This window comes from Centruroides sculpturatus, unplaced genomic scaffold (genome assembly GCF_000671375.1).
Source record: "Centruroides sculpturatus isolate CEXI.00-Female unplaced genomic scaffold, Cexi_2.0 scaffold1811, whole genome shotgun sequence".
Taxonomy (NCBI): domain Eukaryota; kingdom Metazoa; phylum Arthropoda; class Arachnida; order Scorpiones; family Buthidae; genus Centruroides; species Centruroides sculpturatus.
In genome coordinates this window covers 72110-93500 of record NW_019386192.1, presented here as the reverse complement: position 1 = coordinate 93500, position 21391 = coordinate 72110, and the positions used below count along the sequence as shown (strand labels likewise).

Below are 21391 nucleotides of genomic sequence, written 5' to 3'. Positions count from 1 at the left end.
TCAAATGATTTTGCATTTGTCAGTGTGTGCAATGTTTAAAATAGAATTATATTTTAAATAGTATATTATAGTTCTTTAATTTTAATACAATGATGAGTATAAGATGTATTATTTATTTAGAAATTGAAAGTGTACAAATTTTTTATTATAATTAATCTACAGTAACGTAAAACTGTAAATTTATTTGTAAACTTACAACTTTTATTTTGATTGAGATGCAAAAATAAATTAACGGTATATATACCCCACAACACTATTCATATGCTGTTTTACATACATATATTTTTGTTTCATTGCTAAATTATAATATAATTTTTTTTGAATGTGCATTTTAAATGACATATCAGAATGAAGTAAACCCTGGGAAGATTTGCATAATGAACAAAATTTTAAATTACAAAAGCAATATTATAAGCCAAATGAATAGTATAATTATTAATAAAAAAAATGTATATGAAAAGTATATTTACTGATTTATCTTACACTACTTTGGTTTGTTGAAATTGAATCAAGAAGAATGTTTTAATAAAATATTATTTAAAATTCAAATTTCAAGCAATGTTCTTTGAAATTTTAATTTTAAACAACATTCTATTGGAACATTTTATATCCAAAATTATAATAATTTATTCAGATATATCTATTAATTATTAAATCTGAAGCATACTTTAAATGATAAACTTTGGATAATCATTATTTCATAGATGAAATGAATGTGCAAAAACTGTGAAATAAAAATTATTATTATTATTATTATTATTATTATTGATTTGATACAAAAAATTAGGTTTTAATTAAATTAATTATAATTTTCTATAAAATTTTTTCATTTAAATTTGAGTTTTTCAGTTATTGAAAATGCTGATTTGTGGATTATATACTATATAATTTGACTGCAGTAACATTATATTAGCTTAAAAAAAACACCTATTTGTAGAATTCTTCAGATATCATTACATTTATACTTTAAAGAAAAAAATATTCCCAAAAGAATATACATATTTAAAATTTTAAATATTACAATTCTAAAAGTTTTTATAAATTAATTAAAAATTAAATTATTAATAATTTCACAGAAAAATAAATAGATTTACTAATAAGGTACAGTACAAATAAAATTAATAAATGTAATATTTAGTCAGAAGTGCTTGCAATATTGAACTATTGATCAATATTAGTACATCATGTAATTTATAAGTTAGCTCATTTACAGGTGTTAATTTAATTATAATAATGGATTCCATATGGAAAAAATAAGGGAAAGTTTTGCAATCCATTTTATAAGCACAACTGAATCCTATGACATTGAAAATCATAAATAATGATTTCAGTATTGATGTAAATCATGGTATCCAATGTTTTTACTCATTTTTGAATGATAAGGTGTCTATCATAAGCTATGCTATTTATACTTAAGAACTGCATATTTAGTTCCCAAAGCTATGGTTTACGATCATTACCCTGTTTTTAACACACTGCATTTCAAGACAAGTTGAGGAAATAAAAAAAAACTCATAGTTATAACATTGATATACTGTATTTATGTTATGATCATACTTACAGGAATCTTTTTGCACAGTTCAAAATTGAAGAAAGCATGCATGAATGCATACATACATGGCATCACTTTGACATATGGCATGATGTTAGCTTGACATGGATAATCAAAGATGTTTAACTTACAGAATTTGGTCCAGCAGAAAAGGGAAGAGACAAAAAGAATGCAAAAAAAGTAATGGTAGTAGTAGAGCTTGTAATAATATCAATTATGACTTCTTTCTTAATCATCTTGTGCCCACCAGTGGTCAAGTGGTTTAGTACTCTGAACACTGTGAGTTCAGTTGTGGGTTCATGCCTCACTTGGATGGGCTGGCCACATGGAGTTTTCTGGGTTTTCTCCACATCTGTAATTCCTAAATAGGGGTAGTTTCCCTTAAAAAAAAAAAAACCTTCCAGAAGGCATTCCCCTAGGCCAGGGGTGGCCAACAGTTTTTGCCCCTGGGCCGAATTGGAAAGAAAACTTTTTTTCACGGGCTGAATTAGAGGCTGCCCTAGGAAGATTTTGAGGTGGTGCGAGATCTCATTGTGGTGTCACCTTGTAGAGACTAAATTGTACATAGAGATTACAGATACATTTTTCACATTATCATGCTTTATCAATGTTCTACACTGTATTTAAAAGATTTGTAATGGAGGGTTAGACAGCGAGTTGTTGCTTGTTTTTTTTTAGATGTTAGAACTTTTCACTGAGCTATTCTGACTTGAGTAGCTAATGCTAATATTGAAAGATTAATTGCAGGCCATATGTTGGCCATGCCTGCTCTAGGCAGATCGCCCAAGTGTTGTGTTGCCATAATTTAACAAACAAACTTAATCATCTTAATCCGAATGTAATCAAGAGTCATGGCAATGATTCACTGCCAAGTAAAAAAAATCACTGACTGACTATACATACATGAATCATAGTTGCTGATTTTTGGGGGTCAATTTCTCCACCCCAAATGTTTAAAGTAATTCTGAATATCTCGTTCAAAAGGTAATTGTTTGCTTAGGTAGTGTACAAAATTTTAAGATTTTCTATAAATCAGTTGCCAAAATATAAGCATTTGAAATGTGCAAAAATCATCAAAAAAACTGTATTTTCTTCTTTTTCTTCATCCAGCACTGCAGATGCTTGTAGAGAAAATATACTGGGTATATAAAGCTCAAATTTTAAACTTTAGCCTTTTTCATTATCAGTGAGGTGCTTGTGAAACTTCTGGGTTGATAGGTCAAAGTTTATGGGGGTTTCCCATAGAACTATTTCAGTTTTACGGCTTAATTTTATGCTTATAAGGATAAAATTGCATTAAAACAAATGAATTTTATTCAAAATGTTATTTAGAATAACAAAGGCTCAAATTTATTTGAGCCTTTGTTATTCTAAATAACATTTTGAATATTGAATTAAAACTTTTTATAACAATAGTGTTAGTCTAAATTCAGAAGCTTACAGAATAAAATACATTTATTGTGTATTTAAATTTAAAAACTAAGTTGGACATTCTATCTATATATAATTATTATATACAAATTAAACAAGTATATTTATTTATAATTTGCTACTTAGGTATGCCAATTTTTTACGTCAGACAAAGGCAGCTATTGTTCTTCAAAAATATATTCGTGGATTTTTGTGGCGAAAAAAATATCTTCGACTTCAAAAAATTGTCATTGCTATTCAGTCTTATGCTCGTGGTATGTGGGCCAGACAGAAATTTTACCAACTTCGTTGCAATGTTGCAGCTGTTATTATTCAGGTTATTTCTCTTAATTTTATATATAATACTTAATATAGATCAAATCAAACTCCAAATTTTTGTATTTATTTGTAATATTTGAAATATATAGCTAAAATTTATATTATAAATTTTGTATTTTAAAAATGATGATTATTCATGTACTTAAAAGTACAGTATGTATATAAATAATTAATGAATGAACCTTTTATTACTTTTTTAAGATAATATATTTAATTTAATAAAGTATTTTATTATAAATTAAATTTAAAATAATTAAATTTTAGTTTGTTAGTATCAGTTTATAACCTCAATATTTTTTTTGTATATTTTATAAATTAAATATGATATAACATAACATAAATTTAAAATTTAATAAAAAGTAAAATACATCTGGATAAGAGTCCAATTTTGCTTGCCATGTCCAATCACCAATAAACTGTTTTACATATTTGTGCAGAGGCATAGCCTCTAAAGAAAGGTTGTCTCTGCAATGGAAATAGTTGTTCCTGGTGATTGGACATGGCAAGCAAAATTAGACTCATATCCAGATGTATTTTACTTTTTATTAAATTGTAATTCTGCCAGCCCTTTTCTACAAATAAATTTAAAAGATAAATTTTTACTTTAAAAAAAATTAATACCTTTTTAGTGTGAGTTTTTGGTTGATAATATCTTTGTTTACATAAGTTTTACTTTTATTTTAACTTTTATTAATTTCCATAAATTTTTAATGGAAATTTTACTTTTGTTTTTACTTTTATTTTAATGTTTTTTTACTTCATTAGTAAATGTTAATTTTAATATTTAGAAATATGTTCGTGGATGGATTTGTCAAAAAAAATATCAAACCACAAGACAAAATATTATTATTGTTCAATCTTGTGTACGACGTTGGTATGCTAAAAGAATTTTGAAGAAACTAAAAGTAAGTTTTATATTTTAATTTTTCTGTTAATAAATATTATTGACATAGTAAATTATAAAATTATTAAAATAGAAACTTACTATTTCATGTTTTGATATTCACCTGCATCTGTTTTATTTAACTTTGTATCAAAATTTGTGTTTATTTTTATGATTTGTGCTGAAAACTTTACTTTTTTTTCTATTTTGCATGACTTCAAAATCAAATGAGATTGTTTTTCTTACTTCATCTATGGGTTTTTATAACTGATTTAAATGAAAATAAATATTGGCAGTTAATTAACTGAATTTATTTTTCTTGTCTAATTTTACAAAAAAATATTTTATTTACAATGATAAAATGGTTTGCATTCTGGATAAATGCAAATAGTTTATTAGAAAAGAGAAAAAGGTATTCTCTTTTACCTCAAAAAATATATTTGCTGATAGTTAAAGCTTTATTTTACTTTGTAATATTATAACAACTATTTTTCTGAATTTTATTACAAACTAGGTATGAATATATGTAAAATGAATGCACTTGTTTGTTTACTGCAATAATCAGATGATTAATATATAACTTCATGAGCAAAACAAAATAATAATGCTTTAGTGGAGAATACTTCTGAATTATAACAACTCATTTTCAAAAACACCATATAGAATATTGTTGTTATAGTAGCAAATATGCAGAAATATAAACAAATAAATTATTGCTATGGTTACAACAGAAATTATATAAAAATAAGTAATAAAATAATAAAGTAAATAATAATTAGAAATTTAAAATATTAAAAAAACTAACTACTATCTATAAACTGAAGTTTTTTTTAATGCTTTATAAAGCTATGTATTAAAATTCATAATAAAATTATAATGTAGGCATTTCAAAAAGTAATAGAGCAAAATTGACAATATTTTATGAAATGAATGTCCCAGGCATTCAAGCTCCCACTGAGATGATACATTCTTAGATAAGGTATTGATATGGTCTGCTTAATTGAAAGAGATGCATATACAAAACAAAATAGCTGTTTGCACTGTAGAGGAGCAGCAAGCAGTCATTAGATTTTTCTAGTTGGTGGGTATGAAACCTCTTGAAATTCTTAGATGAATGCTACAACAATAACAATATTCACATGCCTTCATTGATGAGAGAAGAGAGTACAAGTAAGAAATTGCATTTAAAAATGGGCAAACAGCAATCTGTGATGAGCAATGCTCCAGTCTTTCCAGCATGGCCATTACTTTTGAGGAGAGTTACTGAGGAGGAGAATTGTGCTGATGCCATTATTCATGAAAAAAGGTGCACTTTTTTTTTTAGACGTTCTGGACAGGGAATTGGATTTCAGTATTGGATTGGCATTTATTATTGTCATGGAGATTTTCAAGTTTCACAAGTTGTGTGCACACTGGGTGATCAGGATGTCAACTGATGAGCACAAGATAAATCATGTTCAGACTTCTACAGTCTTGGTCATACAGCATTTCCCATATAGCTCTGATCTTGCTCCCTCTGACTATCATGTGTTTGAACCTCCTGAAGGATACTTTAAGAGGCAAAGATTTGGGAATGATGACAAGATGAAAGAAACTGTACATTCCTGGCTGAATGCACAACCAAAAACATTTTTTTTCTGATGGAATAAAGATATTGCTGTAATGGTGTGAAAAGTGTATTGAAAAGGAAGGTGATTACATAGGAAAATGACATAACATTTGTATTTTTAATTGAATTGTATATATAAAAATATTCAATTTGCTGTTAGTTTTTGAAATGCTCAGGTAATTTTTTTTATTATAAATGGCAAATTATAATAGGCTTAAAAGACTTTCATATACTGTACATTTACCTCTGTTCTATAATATCCAGTTTTAGGTTCAACAGTTTTGTAATAAAACTCACTTTACCTTCTGACTCTCCTCTGTTCAGTAAAATAATTTGAACTGTATTACTTAGCTTTATCCTTATCTTCTGAAACATACAACACCACAAGAACGTGACCAAAATTAAGTATTTCAGCTATTTTTTAAAATCTAATATTAACAAAAGCTTCATTTATGTTGATTCTATCTGCATAAACCATCAATAGAAGATTTAATTGCAGTATTTTCTAAATCTAATTCTAACTTTTTTGGGTCAACTATTTCACTTTGTTACAATTTGTTTGACCCAAAAAAATTACAATAAAATCTGCTTCTACTTAATTTGCTCTCTAAAACCTTTTTATGAAGCTTAACAGAGAAATTAAAAACATTGTTTTAACAATTCCTTGGCTTTCTCAACTAGCTCTGTTTTACTACAATCTTTTTATTTTTAACAGTACGTTCATCATTTTGATTTAGTAATTCTGAATTTGTATTATTTCAGCAACTAAATTAACAAATTTTATGTTGATATAACATTTACTTATAAGATAGACAAATTTTTACTTTATGGAAATAACTCGGCTTTTTTGAATTTTGCTTTAAGTATTAATAACTATATTTTTTCTAGAAATTTCTACTACTATAATTAATTCTTCATTTTCTTATTTTTATCTTATATTTAACATATTGTTTTAAAAAGTTTTCACATTTTCATTAAGAAAAGATTTATCTTATTTATCAATGTTATATCAAACACTTTATTGCCTATATATTACAGAATCATTTTAAGCTTTTAAAATTGTAATTCTTGTATAGTAAATTTTTTCTCTTTGTGTATTATAAAGCATTTTATTACACTTTTTTGTATTGGAATTAATATCATAATTTATTACTTTTAATCTTATATCACAAATATTTCATAAGTTCCTTATAATTTTCTTCAATATATTAAAATTAATTTTAGCTTCTATTTAATTCAAGCTATTTAGTAAAGTATAAAACACAATTAAAGAAATAATAATAAGTTAAATATACTGTTAAAAAGTTTTATTTAATTTACTGAGTAGTATCAAATTTATTTGATCATTATCAGTTTATTAAATTAATTAGCTTAAAAATTTTCATTGCTATTTATTTTAGTAAAAAGCACAAAATATCTTTATATTCATAATCAGATATATTTAGTTAATATTAATATTCTTTTTAGATTGAAGCAAAATCTGTGGAACACATGAAAAAATTAAATAAAGGTTTGGAGAATAAAATAATCTCACTCCAGCAAAAGATTGAAGAAATTGTATGTATTTGTAATTTATAAATTTTTAGAATTATAATACAATTTTCTTTACAATGATGATGATACTATTCAGCTTAGAGAAAATAAAGGTTTGAAATCTCGAGAACAAGATGTTAAGAATTTAACAAGTCTTGTTGAAAAATCTAAGTCAATGGAAAATGCTTTAAAATCATCAAATAATAAAATCATTGAATTAGAAGAACAGATTGTACTATTGCAAAATGAATTGCAACAAAATATTGAAGAAAAAAAAGATTTGATTTCAGAGAAAGAATTACTGAGCAAAGAAAAAGATGAGGTATTACATTTTTATGAAGTTTTTTAAAACATATTTTATGTACTTTATTATATTATTTTAGATAATGAACTTTAGATAATAAATTTTAATTAATTAGATGAAATCACTTATTAGAATATTTTTTAAAGAAACAAGACGTTTAAGTGCATTAAAATTTTATAATTAATAATGTTCCTCTAATGATTTATTGATTTTATACTAACTTTTTGAATAGATTTGAATATTATTTGCATACATAGTCAAGAATAAGTTAATGGCTATTGAAGCAATTTTTAGCATTTTGTATAATATATATTTTCATAAATAAGTCCTGGACTTAATTACAGAAATTAAGAAATTTCAGCATAAATTATTGATGATAAAATTAAGCCCAGGTTTAGTTTTGGAAATTTATTTAATAAAAATATTCATTATCAGAAGAGGCATAGTAGTCATTTGGTTATGTATTGATNATGTGATTAAATGATAACATTAAAAATTTATATTTTAAATATATATTTTTTTATTAAATTTCAAAAATTTGTAATAATTTTTTAACTTTCATATGATAAATGAATTTTTACATCACACAACAGAAGGCCATTATATTGAATACATGTCATATTGTTAGGAAATTCCTGAATACAGACACACACACTGACACACTTACTTAATTTTTGTCTTGTTTTAGTTACTATGCCTTGACTCTGGTCTGACATAGTACACAGCCACTGGTATCAACTGAGTACTAAACCCAACATAATAATAGTAATCTGGTACAAAAAGTTTACATCACTGCACCAGGAACTAGCTAAACATCTAACACACATCATCATCAATCCACAAGACATGCCAAAATTTCTTATTCAGGACATCACCTACATGAAACCTAAAAACAACAAAACCACAGACCCCACACAATACAGACCAATTACATGTCTTCCAACACTCTACAAATTATTGACATCCTGTATCATAAACAAAATATACAAACATGTTGAAGAACACGACATTCTTACGGAACAATGAAAAGATTGCCGTAGAAATCACGGGATGCAAAGAACAGTTACTCATAGATTCAGTCATTCTACAGCAAGCACACAAACAACACATAAGCATACACATGGCATACATAGACTACAGAAAAGAATTCAACAGCGTTCCACACAGTTGGCTGCTACATATTCTACACATGTACAAAATACATCCATCATTCATTGCATTCTTCGAAAACACTATGCAGCACTGGAGAACAACACTGCATCTCAGGATCAGTAACACTTCCATACAAACAAATGAGATATTCATTAGGCGAGGAATTTTTCAAGGGGATTCCTTGAGTCCTCTCTGGTTCTGCCTAGCCCTGACCCATTATCCAACATGTTAAACAACATGCAATATGGCTACAATATCAGACATGAAAAAAACAACACAGTTTACGCTGTCACATCTCATGTACATGGACAACATAAAGCTTTATGCATCCACATAAAAACAACTTCATCAACTCCTACAAATCACACATTCATACATCAAGGACATACAAATGGAGTTTGGCCTAGATACGAGGGTCGTTCAATAAGTCCTTAGAAAAAGATAGAAAAACAAATTATTTTAGGTAGATTTTTTTTTTTTTTTTCAACATAATCTCCTTTAAGCTCTATACACTTTTCCAAGCATTTCTCCAACTTTTTTAAGCCATCTAAAAAGTAAGATTTCGGAAGGTCCTCAAAATAGGCATTTGTTTGGACAATGACCATTTCGTTTGACGTGAATCGTTGTCCACCAAGCCATATTTTTAAGTTTGGAAATAAAAAAAAAGTCACTGGGGGCCGAATACGGTGGATGTGGTAATAATTCAAACTTTAATTCCGTGATTTTGGCCATCGAAACTGCACAGGTGTGCACCCGTGCATTGTCTTGATGGAAGAGGATCTTTTTCTTTTTCAAATGAAGACGTTTTTCCTTGATTTCTTCGCTCAACCGGTGCAATAATGATGCATAATACTCTCCAGTTATTGTTTTTCCTTTTTCCAAGTAATCGGTGTAGATGATTCCACGTGTATCCCAAAAAACCGTGGCCATCACCTTCCCGGCCAATTTCACTGTCTTCGCCTTCTTTGGAGCCCTTTCGCCTTCAAAAACCCACTGTTTTGACTGTTCTTTGGTCTCTGGAGTATCATAGTGTATCCATGTTTCGTCCACAGTTATGTATCGATGCAGAAACTCGTCAGGATTGCGACGAAAAAGTGCCAAAATTGCCTCAGAGTCGACCACACGATTACGTTTATTCTCCATTGAGAGCAAACGCGGCACCCATCTTGCCGAGATTTTTTTCACACCCAATTTTTCGTGCAAAATTGAAAACACTGTACCTTGTGACATGCCTGTGGCCTCAACTATTTCACGCACTTTGATTCGTCGATCACTCAAAACCATATCGTGGATTTTGTCAATCATTTCGGGAGTAGTCACTTCCACTGGACATCCAGAACGATGTTCATCTTTTGTGGATGTACGACCATGTTTGAACTCATTTACCCAATTGTAAACAGTTGCAAACACAGGAGCAGATGTGCCATGAACTTCGTCCAACTCAGCTTTGATCTATTTTGGTGTTAAGCCTTTTAAATATAAATGTTTAATCACCGCTCGAAACTCACTTTTTTCCATTTTTCTAAATAAACAAAAGTTTCTTGCTTCAATTGACAATAAAAATTAAACCATATGATGGATATGACTGAGATTTTCACAACTGTCTAGTGAGATATCATGCTTACAAAAAACACGCCATTTTTGAGGCTACGAGCGCCATCTATTAGATTTTCTAAGGACTTATTGAACGACCCTCATAAATGCAAAACACTTCATATAAAAAAAGGAATCCTGAAGAAAGAAGAGTTTGCACTTGGAAATGGAGATGTTATTGAATCCATAAAAGAGGGCGAGTTCTACAAGTATTTAGGATTCCAACAGGCCAAACTAACAGAACATACACAAATAAAGCAAAGATTAATTAAAGAATACCAAATTAGGTTAAATGGTATTCTCAGAACACAAGCAATAAAGCAATAAGCACATATGTCATCCCAGTACTCACATACTCTTTTGAAGTTATATATTAGACTCACACTGATCTTGAGCAGCTCTAAAGGAAAACAAAAACAACACTTACTAAGCATAAACATCATCCTAAATTCGCTACAGAAAGATTAACCATTCCACGTAAAGATGATGGATGTGGCCTGATTGACATAGTTAACCTTCACTACAAACAAATACAGTCACTGCGAGAGTTTTTCTACAAAAATCAAGAAATTTCACAGTTACATAAAGCAGTAACTATACCACACTCAAATAATACACCATTAAATTTACACTCACAACATATAAAAAGCATAGACACCATCAAGCAATTGTGGGCTCGAAAGACACTCCATTACAAACATCCCTAAGACTTGGCCCAGGATTTTGTTGACAAAACTGCATCAAACAGCTGGTTAGATCGGGGATGCCTCTTTGGGGAGGCAGAAGGGTTTATGATGGCCATATCGCAGGGGTGTCAAACTGACAGTCCCTGATGTGATTTTTCACATCAGGGACTGTCAGTTTGACACCCCTGGCCTGTGGCCACAATGCTCTGAAATTAAATAAAACAGCATATAGATCAAGATTAACTGATAAACATCTATCTTCTATAGTGAAGATTGTTCTCAGTCTTTGAATCCATATTGGAAAACTAGGAGGAGGAAAATAGCAATGGCAAGTTTCCGGTGAAAACAATTAATTTTAGTTTTATAAATATGTACAGTACATTAAATAAAATAATTGTTTAAATAAAAGCAATACTATAGCAATTGTATATTGTTGAGTTGAATTCACTGAACTACATAATGTGTTTTAATTGCCCTACCTATATTCCCGCATTCTCACTTTAAATTATAGTTTTAAGAAAATTTGTAAATGTGATATGGCCCGCGTGAAGCTTACCAGTCGCATTAATGGCTTGTTATTTAAATGAATTTGACACATCTGCCATACAGGGTCAGGCCATAAATACTAAAAACTACAGAAAACACATACTCAAAGATACACTCACAAATGACACATGCAGAAAATGTCACGTCATGCCAGAAACTATGCAATGCATCACTTCTGGTCTTGCAACCAGAAGTGATGCATTTGAAAACCCAACCCCTGCTGGGTTTTTCTTCAGGTAAAGAATCGTTTACCTTTGTAAGTCAGTAATCAGACAATTGGAGAATACAATACTTCCGAATTTTCTCCAAAACATCATAATTTACAAACGCTACATTGATGACATCATCATTCTCTGGAGGGACTCTCCGAACATTACCCAGTTTTTGGGTCAAATGAACAACAACCCTATGGTCTTACCCTGGAGGTTGAGCAGCACAGCAACTCATCGGTGCATTTTCTGGATTTGAATATTGACTTTGGAGGACTGATCATACACATTTCTGTGTACCACAAACCATCAGATCATCCAGCATATATCCCAGCAGACTCTTGTGATCCTGTCCAACACAAGATGGTGGCGTTTAGGACCACTCATACTCTTCTACTGAAGGGGCTTTAGAACAGGAACTGCAATATCTATGCGAAGTGGCCAAACACCATGGCTACCACAACATCATACAAAAAATGTCGCAATGGTTCGGAGGAATGATGGCTTCTTCTAAAAGAGTTAATTCAATAAATGGCAACCAGAAAGAGGATAAACAGAGGGTGTTGATTACCTACAACCCAGTATTGAAATCATTATATAGTAGAATTGCACGGCAGAGGAGTGTCTCCCTAGTCTACAGAAAATGCCCATCTATATTTGATATTCTTCGTGATGGAAAGGACAAGTCTAAGAAGGAAAGACTGTCAGGGGTATATAGAGTACCACTTGGGACCATTGTTTTGGCTAGGACTTATTATGCATAGGCTCAACGAAATGTACCATTGGAATCAGGTTGAAAGAACACATGCATGACATTCAACATAATAAATTTTCCACTTCCTTATTCACTTATGCGTCTGATCCAGAGATATTAGCAGACTTTTCAAATGCTAAGTTAATTATTATCTCCTCATATTTAGACCGTCTCAAATGGTTGGAGCAGATAGATATATATAGGGCATACAGCACTTTGTCACCCATTAATTCCAGAGATGAGATCTCTCTTTCTTTGGCATGGCAGGCCCTAATACAGCAGGGGATTAAGTGAATTGTAAACCTAAAATAAAGAGGTAGTCAATGTTTATGTAATATGTTTTTATCTTTAACAACAAAGATCTTCGAAAAATCTATAAAAAAGGGAAAATATTTAAATAACTCTCGATATGATGTAGAAGCTTTGACGTTCGGAGCTATTGATCATGTGATTCTGTTCTCTCTTTCTGATTTAAAAATCGTTCCAAACGAATGTTTTTTCATATTTAATATTGTTTCAAACAATTCTTTACCTGAAGAAGGACCCAGGAGGGGTCTGAAATGTTTGTAGTGTTAAATTTTAATTTGCATCGGTTAAAGGTTTATGAGGTATGTGTTGTTTAGTTAACTCCGGTGTGCAGTTGTTCGTTATTATTAAATTATTAGACATCCAGGAACCATACTACAAATACGTTTCACAGACAGTATTGGAAAACAACATGCACAAAATGTACTATGACAGAGCCACAATAGCAGATAAAACAATTTACTACAGAAATAGATAAATAAATAAAACTCACGCCAAAATTGTATAGCTTCTTGATAACAAGCACTGAGTTCAGCGTTAACACAATTTTCTTATCTCGCAAGTACTTTCGATGAGTATTATATCATTGTCCTCAGGCGAAAAAGAACAAATTTGAAAAACACTCTGCACATTCTATTTTTTTCAAATTTGTTCTTTTTCGTCTGAGGTCGACAATATAATACTCATTGAAAGTACTTGCGAGATAAGAAAATTGTGTTAACACTGAACTCAGTGCTTGTTATCAAAAAACTATAATTTACTACAACAGACCAGACATCACACTCATTGACAAACACAATAAAATCACATACATTATAGACATATGCATTCCAAACACTCACAATATACAATACACATTCACTGAAAAAATTAGCAAGTACACAGAACTTGCCTAGGAAATAAGGCATTTGTGGAGGATGGATAGGGTGATTATTGTACCTGTTGTTTTCTCCTCTACAGGTCTTAAAAGCCTGGGACTATTACAATTGAATAGAAAAACATCACACTACAGAAGGCCACTATATTGAATACATGTCATATTGTTAGGAAATTTCTGAATACAGACAATTTATTTATTTTTTGTCTTGTTTTGGTTGCTATGCCTTGACTCTGGTCAGACATAGTACACAGCAACTGGTGTCAACCAAGTATAGCTCACTTAACCCAACATAATAATTTTTGTAAAATATTTAACTTATTTTTTTTTATTCAAAGTTTTCAGCTAAACTAATAATATAAATGAATGACTTTTCAATTAATTTCATAATTTGTCATAAAATTTATAAAACTTTATTTTATAAATGAAAATGTGTTATAAATTGCTTACAGTAAAATTGAACTTTATTATTTTTGAAGTAATGTATATTCATTTATTGATTTCTTTACTAATTTTCTTTTAAATAATTTGTTTATTTTTTGAAAAGATTTAATGAAAACAAGAATTGAAAATGAAAAACGTCTCTTGCTTGAAGAATTCAATGCTGAAAGAGCATCATATCAAAAATTATTAAAAGAAAATGCAAGATTGGAACAGCGCTTTGAGAATTTACAAAACGAATTGTTGCGTGTTAAAGGCAGTAATGTAGGACATAATCGTACTCCTTCAAACCTTAGTTTAATTAGCATCAGAAGTGATACTACTGAAATTGTTCGTGATGACATCTCTGACATTCCTGATGAGGTATTGTTAAGCAATATTTTTTTATTATAATTGAATAAATAATAGAACTTAATAAATTCATAATACTATTTAGTAGCTTTCATTTTCCTTTTTAATGTTTTCTTAATAGAGTAGAATCTGCTCACTGTAATCATTTTGATACTTTCCCATACTTATAAAAATAATCAAATGTTAACATTAAGCAATGGGGTAAGTAAATAAAGTAATAATTAGGGAAATTTTAGATTTATTGACTTTGACATTGAAAGGACATGTCAAGCAATTCAAAAATGTATAACTTACAGATTTATTTATTCTAATTATTGTTATTATTAGCTAATAGTAATTCATCAATATTTTTTATTTGATGGTTTTTACAGTTCCCTCTCTGCAAATAGCTAGCACATAATGCCAACAATGTAAACTACTGTACTGCAAACAGTTAACATTTAAATTGCTGATTAAGAGTGATAATAGTTGGGCATTTTCAGTTACAAGTTGAGACAAATCATACAAAAAAGACAAGTTTTTGTCTATTTACCTGAAAATAATAACTATCACTGAACTGTGATTAAAATAAGCAGTTTTATAAGCATATTTTAACTTTGATGATAATGATATCTGCTTTATTGGAGCTCACTTACATTGAATAATAGTTTTTCTAGTCTTTTTAGACAATCATGACCATCATCAGTACACTTTTATATCTCTTGACAATATGCTTGATTGTCTGAAAATAGTAAAGAAACTTATTCAATGTGAGAGAGCTCAAATAAAGCAGATTTTTTTTGTTGTTATTTTAAAAAATTAGAGTCATGTTCATTATTTTAATTTATGTTTGGGATGTAAAAATTTTGATAACATTAAATAACTGATACCAGTATCCGTGATTACAGTAAATGGATTCTGCTTTATAACAATTTTATTTTTGTTTTCTGTTTTTTATATTTTTATTAATATTAAAGCATTTTCTCATGTTTGCTCACTATTTACTGTATTCCCTTTTCCAAATTCCTAATGATTGTTTAATAATTAGTTTTTATTTTAAATTATTAATAAATGTGTAATTCAAATTTTATTAAAAAGTTTTATAATAATTATAGATTTGTTTTGTAGTGAAATAAGAGGTATATTAGTTATTAAACAGTTAATCAATCAAAAAATAACTACTAGAACAAATATTACTAAGAAAAAAACTATAATAATAAAACTTGTTAACTTTTCAGTTTGTTTTCTTACTAATTTTTTCAAGTATTTCATATAGAAATGGGACAAAAATGCATCATTAAAATATTTTGTATTTAAATTTCAAATCATTTGAATCACTTGAATAAAGTTTTATCATATTGTTTAATTTTTCAGTAGTGGTGTTGCATGGCCTCTGCTTCAAAATTTCCATTGGCTTCCATATGAGGATTAAGATTTTGCAACGTGTAGTTTGATATAGTATAGCCCAGGCATGGCCAACATATGGCCCGTGGGCCAGATCTGGCCCATGTAATGAATTTGTGGCCCACGATCATTTTTTTAATCATATTAGCTACTGAATTGATCATATTAGCTACTGAAGTCCAAGTAGCTCGATGAGAAATTCTGGCGCCTAAAAAAAAAAAAGGGTCAACAACTCACTGTGCATGTAGAGTTAACCATTCATTACAAATCTCTTAAATACAGTGTAGAATGTTGATAAAGCATGATAATGTGAGAAATGTATCTGTAATCTCTATCTACAATTTAATCTCTATGGGGTGACACCACAATGAGATCTAGTACCACCCCAAAATCTTCCTAGGGCAACCTCTGGTTTGGCCTGTGAAAAAAGTTTTTTTCCAATTCGGCCCAGGGGCAAAAACTGTTGGCCACCAATGGTATGATTCCATTCCAATCTAAAATAAATTTAATCATCAGTCTTGTCAATTCCAAATTTCTGTTTTCATATAAGATCAAACCTGATAAATGTTATTAATGGTTTGTTAAACATGTTAAATAAGATGGAAACTTAACTGCCTACCTTTAGTCCAAATTGCCCAGTAACTTAATAATTAATTAGCTGTATTGTAGCCTGATAAGAATACAGATGTATCATTTGATTCTGTTTTTTGAAATATCATTTATGTCCATTTGCTTGATTCCAAATTGTTTTGGCAGTTGTGCTTAGGGTTGGGCATAATACTAAAGTATTTTAAATACAAATAGTAAATACTGAAGTTCAGTATGTGCAAAATAAAATATTAAATACTTCACCAAATATTAAATATCCAGTTTAAGTCAGAGTATTTGAAAATACTAAGTACCACAAGTATTGTTCTTGAAAATTCAAATTTTAAATTCTTTTAGTGTAGAAATACAGTGGAACCTCTAAATTCGTAATATTCCATATTCATCACATCTTGATGACTTCCCTCCATATTCATCAGTATTTTCTGAATTTGTAATCATTCCCAACACCAGCAGTTGCGCGACAATTGCACATCTGCATCAATCAGTTAGCTGTGTTAGCTTATTGTTGCCAATTAAGCTAATTTTTTGCTAGATTTAGTGGATTTATGAACAATCTAGCTATGTAAATTACCTAAATTATAGTGGCCTAGCTATTTTTATAATGCTATCTAGATATAAAAAATTAAACAATTTTAATGTAAACAATATGATTTGAATATTTTTATTAAAATGTCTAGCTATAAATTTGAATTTTGAGTTGGTAACACTATGTCAACTATCTGTAGTTAATCAGTCTGCTTTGTGTGATCATTATGTGTATTCTTGGTTTCTTGTGTGGATTATTTTCAAAAACTCAAGTTCCAATGGCTCTAACAAAGTGCACTGAAGAAAAACAGCAAAAAAGGAAAGCTGTTAGAACAACAATAGAGATTTTTAAAAAATTATTGCTAAGTCTGAAAATGACAAAGTAGAGAGGTTGTGGCTGAAGTTTTCATCTCTAAAACGTGAATGTCAAACATTGAGCATTGCCATTTTGTAAGTCTAGAAGTTTGACAACAGCATTTGGAACATCATTGGAATAATGCTCAACATTCCAAATGCCATTATCAAACTTATATGTTCACATTTTAGAGATGAAAATTTTGGCTGCAACCTCTCTAGTGTTTTCAACTTAGCCAAAGAATTTAATATGCCAAGATTATAATTGGAATTACCTAATGTTTTAATTGATGGTATGTCTTCTTCCAAACAATAATAACCTTACTCTTCTTCCCCTTCTATTACTATACATATTTATTTAGTACAATAAAGATAAAAAGTTTTACAAACAACAAAATTTTTATTCTTGTATCTTTTTTTTAGGATGGGAACAGATTAATTGAATATCAGTTATTTATTACGAGAAAAATTGTTTCTATATTTGTAATTTTCCATATTTGTTAGAGCCTTAAGAACAGATTAATGACAAATATAGAGGTTCCACTGTACATAAAAATATGTCATTATAAAAACTAAAGTACTTTAAGGTCAGTTTTGGAATGCTTAAATATATACAAAATTCAAAGAAAAGTTCATACATTTCCTATAACTTTAAATCACCTGTCATAGTGTCACAAAAGTAATTGGCACCTATAAGAAATTGATCATATTCAAACATGATTTTAGCATCCTAGGGCAAAATACAGAAGTAAAGAAAACTAACTCAGAAACTAACAGAGCTAGGCAAAAAAAAAGTCTAATTATGAAATGGAAGCAAATTATCTATTTAATACAAAATGATACATGGTTCTAATATGTGATCCATGAAGCTTTTGGCAATGAAATTTTATTTTCCTGTTTTCTGTCTCATATCATTATGCAACCTTGATTAAGCTGACAGTCATGATAAAGAACATTCAAATTAAACTTGATTACTGAAAAGATGAGAATAAACTACAGTATGTTACTAGTTTGCATATCATTACAATATAATAATTTAGTATTTAGTGTACTGGTGGTTATGGAATATTATATATTTGTATTCAGTGGGCTTAAAGCCTGCAATTCCATAAGAAATGTGTGTAGCCTGCCAGAAACCTATGACATTTCCTTGTGCCCCTCATCCAGAAAAGGTTGCACATTGTTAGTTTATTTGTGATCTTTTATTATATGTACAGTACATTCAAAGTTATTAAAGTTTAAAATTGCATGTGATCTTCATAAACACTCTATATAAAGGAATATAATCTATAAACATACTGATACCATTTTAGAATGAAAATAGTATTGGGTTGTTCGGTAAGTAAGTTCGTTTTTTTCTGTGGAAAAAAAAACAATATTTTTATAATNTTTTTTGTTTTAAAACAGTAATTTTATTGAAAATTATAATTTAAATACAGTTGATTCTGTTTAATTGGGCCACTTGTTAATTGAGACAGCTGCCTCTTTGGTACTTATAGTAGAGAGAATTTCTATGTTTAGATATCATTTTTATAGAGATGGTTTTCTATTTTTCATAAAGAATTCTTGTTTTTTGTTTTAAAACAGTAATTTTATTGAAAATTATAATTTAAATACAGTTGATTCTGTTTAATTGGGCCACTTGTTAATTGAGACAGCTGCCTCTTTGGGCCAAGTCTCAAAGAACAGAAACCAAACTAATAAAATAATACATAATTTAAATGCTTAATTAGGACAGTAGCAGAAAAGAAATTTAGCAATTTTTTATATATTTTTCGAAAATACATTAACACTACATATACGAATATTGTGTAGGGCCTAACAGTTGGCTGAGACAAAGCAATTTTGTCTTTTGCTTGGGCAGTTTTGTTTTTCCAGAAGGGGTCAGCATAGTGGGATGTATCACACCAGGATCTCATCTGAGGCAGACCTGAATGCTGACTACTGACCCTTCTTCAGATTGGACTGTTATTGGGCCAGATGATTCCCTTAAAAGCGAAGGGATGAAGACCTCTGACAATTTTTTGATGTCTCTTGACCAAGTTGAAAGACAGCTATTGTTCCCTTGGAAGGTGTTGTGTGCATGATTATGTCTAGACTCAGACAGTAGCCATCCAATAGTTGGGACCAGCATTCGTTGCTGGCGGATTCTATGGACATTCCCGCCAAAGTAACGATGTGACCCATCTCCAAGTAAAGGAAACTACGCTCAAAGAAAGGCTGTAAGGTAACTTTTGAATGAACCCAAACACATTCTAACTAAAAAAGGAGAAAGGAAAGATTGTTCAATCAGGAACGTATCAGTCAACCCTTATGTAGTACTTCATTACTAATACTTGGCAACACTAGTATGATATGAATCAGTTATCTGTTGTCATGAGTCTGGCAAATTTATAGTACAAATATTTTCTGTATTTTGGTTTAATAAAGCATTAAAATAGGTACCTACTTATTTATTTACCTACGTATTACATATTTTATTTTAAAATTTATTATTAGTTTATTTAATGGGGGCAACTGCTTAATTGGACCAAAATGGATTAGTTCCAATGTGTCCCAATTAAGCGGAATCGACTGCACATTTAAAATTTTTTTAACTTATATATAATAAATTAAGTTTTAAAAATCACTCTTTTATTTTTTTAGATAATAAAAAATTTGAATATTGATAATAAAAGATTAAAAGAGGATCTAAATAGAATGAATGAATCTATTAAAGCTAATGAAAAAGGTGCAGATGGTAAGTATTCAAAAATCTAGTTACATTTTATTGGATTTATTCTAGTGTAAGTCCTATATAGCAAAAAATCTTGTTTTTTTTTGAATGTATAATAATATATAACAACAGATAAATTTTATGGAATAAGGAAGAAATTATAATGGCATTTATTCCATATAAATTTTATTAGTTAATTTAATTAAAATAATTTGATTTAAAAAATATTTATATTTTCAATTCCATTAAAATATTTTATTTAATAGTGTTTGTAAATCATTTATATTTGTATCTATATTTAATTTCAATAAAAACTTTTAATATTACTATTCCTGCTCTTAAATAAATTAGAAAAAAATAAAACTGAATTTTTGGTTGATAAACTAGTAGAAAGATATTTTTATTAATTTATATTTTCTTAACAAGACAGTATTGAGTATATTAAATTAAGAGTAAAATATGAACCAATTTTCATAAGTACTTTTGCTTTATATTATTGAAATTGATTATATTTTATTTTCAATTTAAATAATGTCAGTACTGTCTTGTTAGAAAGTTAATTTTTTGATAAATAAAGCATAAATTCTGACTTTGATTTCAATATTTTTATGTGCATAAATTGAATGTAATTATTTTTTTATATGTGATTAAATGATAACATTAAAAATTTATATTTTAAATATATATTTTTTTATTAAATTTCAAAAATTTGTAATAATTTTTTAACTTTCATATGATAAATGAATTTTTACATCACACAACAGAAGGCCATTATATTGAATACATGTCATATTGTTAGGAAATTCCTGAATACAGACACACACACTGACACACTTACTTAATTTTTGTCTTGTTTTAGTTACTATGCCTTGACTCTGGTCTGACATAGTACACAGCCACTGGTATCAACTGAGTACTAAACCCAACATAATAATAGTAATCTGGTACAAAAAGTTTACATCACTGCACCAGGAACTAGCTAAACATCTAACACACATCATCATCAATCCACAAGACATGCCAAAATTTCTTATTCAGGACATCACCTACATGAAACTTAAAAACAACAAAACCACAGATCCCACATAATACAGACCAATTACATGTCTTCCAACACTCTACAAATTATTGACATCCTGTATCATAAACAAAATATACAAACATGTTGAAGAACACGACATTCTTACGGAACAATGAAAAGATTGCCGTAGAAATCACGGGATGCAAAGAACAGTTACTCATAGATTCAGTCATTCTAC

General features: G+C 29.1%; 1 protein-coding gene across 1 annotated transcript in view; it reads left to right on the top strand.

Annotated features, from left to right (window-relative positions):
- LOC111614019 (unconventional myosin-Vb-like) overlaps positions 1 to 21391 on the top strand; it is a 93678-nt gene that overhangs the window by 20408 nt on the left and 51879 nt on the right. Inside the window, exons 8-12 of the mRNA XM_023355397.1 lie at positions 3110 to 3299; positions 4090 to 4206; positions 7261 to 7350; positions 7424 to 7648; positions 14303 to 14557. Of these exons, the coding sequence (XP_023211165.1) occupies positions 3110 to 3299; positions 4090 to 4206; positions 7261 to 7350; positions 7424 to 7648; positions 14303 to 14557 (877 nt within the window). The remainder of the gene's footprint in view (positions 1 to 3109; positions 3300 to 4089; positions 4207 to 7260; positions 7351 to 7423; positions 7649 to 14302; positions 14558 to 21391) is intronic.